At 38.9% G+C, this 4,728-nt stretch overlaps 1 protein-coding gene across 1 annotated transcript; it reads right to left on the bottom strand.

The window, feature by feature from the left end:
* Positions 1 to 284: 284 nt before the first annotated feature.
* Positions 285 to 877, bottom strand: LOC118802290 (sarcolipin). The gene has a single exon (XM_036562787.1). It carries the CDS (start codon positions 760 to 762, stop codon positions 664 to 666), a length of 99 nt encoding a protein of 32 aa, XP_036418680.1. The 5' UTR covers positions 763 to 877; the 3' UTR covers positions 285 to 663.
* Between the last annotated feature and the right edge of the window lie 3,851 nt (positions 878 to 4,728).

Below are 4,728 nucleotides of genomic sequence, written 5' to 3'. Positions count from 1 at the left end.
ATCCAAAACATAACATATGCTGGGTGGTCTGTCTAAATTGTCTTATTTTGATCAAATGTTGTAGTGGTATTCAGTAATTTGCTTTTGATAGCATGTCTACCACTAAATGGTACAATGAATGGTACACTGAATAAATGTGAGCCCATTGTTTTTGGCTAACAACAGAAAGCTAAGTATCTTGGTTTGCTAAGTAGCACCTATTGGCTTCCATTCATGGTTTACTAGCCCTCATTATTAGCAATGCTAATATTTCAGCATTTCAGTCATCCAGACACTCACACACGTCTTCATTTCTTTCTTTTATTTCACTTATGCTTAAGCAATCATGTTGACATGGCAAACAAATGGAGGCCTACATTTATAATGTTAAAGCACTGTGAAAATGGACACTGTTAGAGGTGGCTAAGCTACAAACAAGTATACCAAAGCAAAAGAAAATGAAGTTAAGATCCATGTAATTAATCTCTATTTTACAGAACTCAGCCACTACATTTCAAGGCCCCTCTTCATTTCTTGAGTGGTCAGAAAAAGGCCTTCTCTTTCTCGTTTCCAACTCAAACACCTCCATCTGCTGGTCAGGCTGTGCTGCATGATCTCTTTCCAGCTGAACATCACAAACCAGGCGAAGCACTTAGCCTGCCAGGTGCTCGTTTCAATTCTGGCTCAGGCGTCCTGGTAGGTTTTGACAAGCAGCCACATGAGCAGCACTGTGATCAGGACGATCATAAAGTTCAGAAAGAGTTCCTGTGTTGACCTTTCCATCTTTCACAGACAGGACAGGGGTCACAATCAGGAGGACGGAGAGGAAACTTGGAGATAAGAGGGAGACGAGGAGATGAAAGTCTTGATGTGGAGCCCTTCAGCTCAGTGCACAAAGAGTCTGGCAGAAAGAGAAAGACATAGAAAGGGAGATCAGCCACTCTGAATGATCTGAATGATGCAGGAATTTTGAACTGGGGCAGAGCCCCAGTATGTCTTAATATAGCCCTGCCTCTAACACATTTGTCCTGGACATTAATATGAATGGTTTCTGACTGTCTGTGTGCACATGTCCCCCAAAATGTTATTTGTTTATGAACAATCTAACATAATTTGCTGAATAAAGTCTTTATTTTTCCCATTTTTTGCATACAAGAGGGTTTGAAACGTCTCTACCGTCAGTCACGTACGCTTGCATAAAAAAGTGGATTAATATGCGCTCTGGAAGTCACGTCCAGGTTTAAATCCACCTGTTGTCTTTGAGTTTCAAATGCTCATCTTTCATCTGCTCAACTGCTGCTAAAATCCCCTTGCTGACAGCTTTCTGGCTTCAGCTATGCTTACATAAACACTGCCCCAAAAATACGACCCAAATAATGCTGTTGTTGAGGGATAAGGTTAAGAAATAAACAATATTTGTGGTCTTAAATGGAATAACAGTCGTTGCTTAGGGCCATTGTGACTAAAACAAATAAATAATGTCAAATTGGTGTTACGTATGGATACATATATATACTGCGGTTATATATGGGAAGAAACACTGGCCAGATTTTAATTCAGTTTAGGCCTGAGATAAGGACTTCAGTTAGCAACTCGGACTCTCTGAAAACTGATTAAATTGGAACTGCTAATTTCAATACGGTAAAAAAAATTCCAATTTCACATCCCAGCAAAACTAGCACATGTTGTGTTTTGGATGCTGGTATGGTGGTCAACCAGCATGACACTGCTGGGTGAGCGGCTGAACTGGCACCAGAGCAGCATAAACCAGTTTAGGCCAGATTAGACCAGCATGGAATGCAGCAGGGACACTTGACTTGCCAGTTTTGCTAAACTCATTAGCAGTAATAACTGCAATGGCGTTCTCCTGTAGCTCACAGCAGTGCCAGGTTTGAGATGGCTTCAAAAACAAGCCCTTCACTATAGTAAAAATTCAGTCTAATGAACAGAATGAAGCATGCAGTAAATATGGTGTTTAAAGGAAAGACGGCAAAACAACTTGAAACCGCTGGCTAGTTCATGCAGCAAGTATGCTAGCTAGCACTAGGACTAGCTAATATAGCTGAAGTTGTCAGCAAATCGAGATTAAATTTTAGAAGGATGCAGAAAACACTTACTAAACTTACTAAAGTTTCAGGTGGATTAGTTCTTGTGCTAGCTAGCCAACCAACTAATGAACAATTCCAATTATTTCTCCTCTTCCCGCTAAAAACCACTGTGTAGCGCTTCAGTTCTGAAATGAGAGGCATATCATTTGAAGCTGTGTTGAACCTGACAGTTTACTTTGGTACAATGCAATGCCTGCAGCTAATAATGATGCTAAACTAAAATTCTTCGTCAAAGACTCCCACCCTAAAGACCCAAGACTCACACTAGGATTAGCAGGAATCAACTTGTGAACATCTCTAGTTCAAGGTGGTTCAATGTGGTTCACTGGTTCACTCCTTCTCATGTTTCTTCTCTTGGTTAGAGCTTGGAGGTTAGAGCACTATAGAAACTCTCCTGTGCACTACACATCCTTTACAGTACACTGTAGAAAACAGAGCTTTAACAATTTTGTCCCACATAGTGCCAGATGTGTTTTACAAATGTTTTATCTATCCATCTATTTAATATTCTGGATAAATTCCCCATCCTTTCTTTAAGGATGTACTTGGTCCAGAACTTGAGTCAATGTGTCTTATTTTATTTCATTATTTAATTGAAGTTCTTTAAAGTCCGTCTATCTGTCTTTCTACAGTCTTTCTATCTATCTACAGTCATGTGCAAAAGGTTTAGCACCACTGGACGAATGAGGTTTTGTTGATTTTCTATGTATAAATAAGTACACATCCTCTACAGAGAACACTATGACTGTTTATTAAGCAAATAAATATAAATTGCCCATTAAAATTAACAGACAATGCCATATTTAAGTTTGCTCCCTGCTGAAAAAAGTTGTTAGCTTAGTTTCACTTAAATAAACATCAAATATACATGTAATTTGACCAGTCTGTCTGTTTACATACTTATCTGTCCATAAATCAATCAATCCATTAATCTCTCTCTAAATCTATCTATCCATTAATTATTTTATTTGTTATGTGCTTACCTGCACACCTGCAGGACCTTGATATTCAGCAATGACTTGCCCACAGTCAGAGACAATATCTCCCCCTTGCTCGTCCCTCTTTCACCTCTCCTGTTGTCTCTTGATGCAGACCTTTCTGCTTTCTCTCTGCCCCCAAAACTCCCACTGCTTAAAGTACCCTGGCCAAGCAGCACCTCCCAAACGGGGCCTTCACACAGACCTGCTGTGACATCATAGGGCAGGGCAGTTATCTAAGACCACCTTTCAGTGAAAAAAAAAAGCTGTGTGTGTGAGTGCACTGCCATGTATTTAGCACTTTGTGGGGAAGAAAATGCCCCCAGGAAGGTGAGGTGTGAAAAAGGTGACCGCAAACAACCCACACTGCCTAAAATGTAGTAAAATATGTCAGAAAATGTTCTGCTTTCCAGGTATCATGACTAAAAATATGTTGCTCACCATACCAACACCAGAAGGTCAGTCTGTACAGTATCTACATCTTCTTTTAAAACATTTCATGAACAATCATCATAAATGGTGGCCATTGAAAAAACTGCCCATCATTTATGTCCTGCTAAAATGTGCTTGGACCCCAGTGATCGCCAGTTGTGGCTGTATCACTATAATAATTTGTTTATGGTCCCGTTAACAGCTCAACAGTTAGAACAGTTCATAGAAATCAATGTTTTTATGAAAAACGACATCAATTTCAGATTAAAACTAAGCTGTCATGGCTCACTTTAAACTGCATGAATCATTAGCTTAGGTTAACAAAAGCTAATTTAACTGTGAAAATAAAAAACTTCTAAATCCTCTGATGAAAACCAGGGTAATTGAGAATCTGCTCCAAATTTGCTTAGGAAGACAATGCACATATTATCACAGTGTATTTTTCCCTCACACAAGGTAACAGAACTGTGGAAAACTGGAACTGTGCATGTTTCATTGTCCATTGGTCTAGTATTAAAGGTTCCATGTAATGTTTTTGGTATGTGCTCAAGATCTGTACCACCAGGACCTAATAATACTACAGGGTGTTCTCCTCTGTGATTAGTAACACTTGAAGCTGATGCCAATGACAATTTAGTGAGCCCTTTACTCTTCCAGGTGACGGTAAATTCACCAAGCACTATCACCAGTACACACACCATAATATAAACTAGGCTGGTACATTGACTGCTATGTGTAGAATCATTACTTCATAAACAATCCATTAAGGCAGATCCAGATCTGACGCAAGTACTAACGTTATTGGTGTTTATGCTAGTCTCTACAAGTGCTAATATTTTCACACGACATATAAAAGTATAGGCTTTGCTTAATTCTACACACAATTCTGTGTAAATGTAGACATTTTTGTGAGCTGGCAAAACAGCGTAGTATATCATTTTTTATCAGCTAATAAGTTAAGCTAAATGTAAAGCAAGGAAGCTATTTAGTTTTTATTGTGGTTTTCCAAATAATTAATGCATGAATTATAATAATAAAGGAACAAATGCCACTATTTCTTTTTTAGTGAGCATTCTAGTTTAAAATTAGATGTGGAATCTGATACAGATCTGTCTACTACAACTGCTGAAAGTTTTTCTGGAGATGTATGTGTGTTATTTTTACTGAGTCCCCCATTGTTTTCGGATTAGACCAGGGCTACCCAATCTCACATAGGGGAGACGCGTGTTATT

The sequence above is a fragment of the Colossoma macropomum genome, unplaced genomic scaffold (assembly GCF_904425465.1).
Source record: "Colossoma macropomum unplaced genomic scaffold, Colossoma_macropomum, whole genome shotgun sequence".
Lineage (NCBI taxonomy): Eukaryota > Metazoa > Chordata > Actinopteri > Characiformes > Serrasalmidae > Colossoma > Colossoma macropomum.
The sequence above is the reverse complement of the archived record's forward strand: the minus strand, read 5'-3'. Positions and strand labels throughout refer to the sequence as shown.

Excerpts from the sequence above, each read along its gene's own strand:
- LOC118802290 (XM_036562787.1), bottom strand. The coding sequence starts at position 762 with ATGGAAAGGTCAACACAGGAACTCTTTCTGAACTTTATGATCGTCCTG.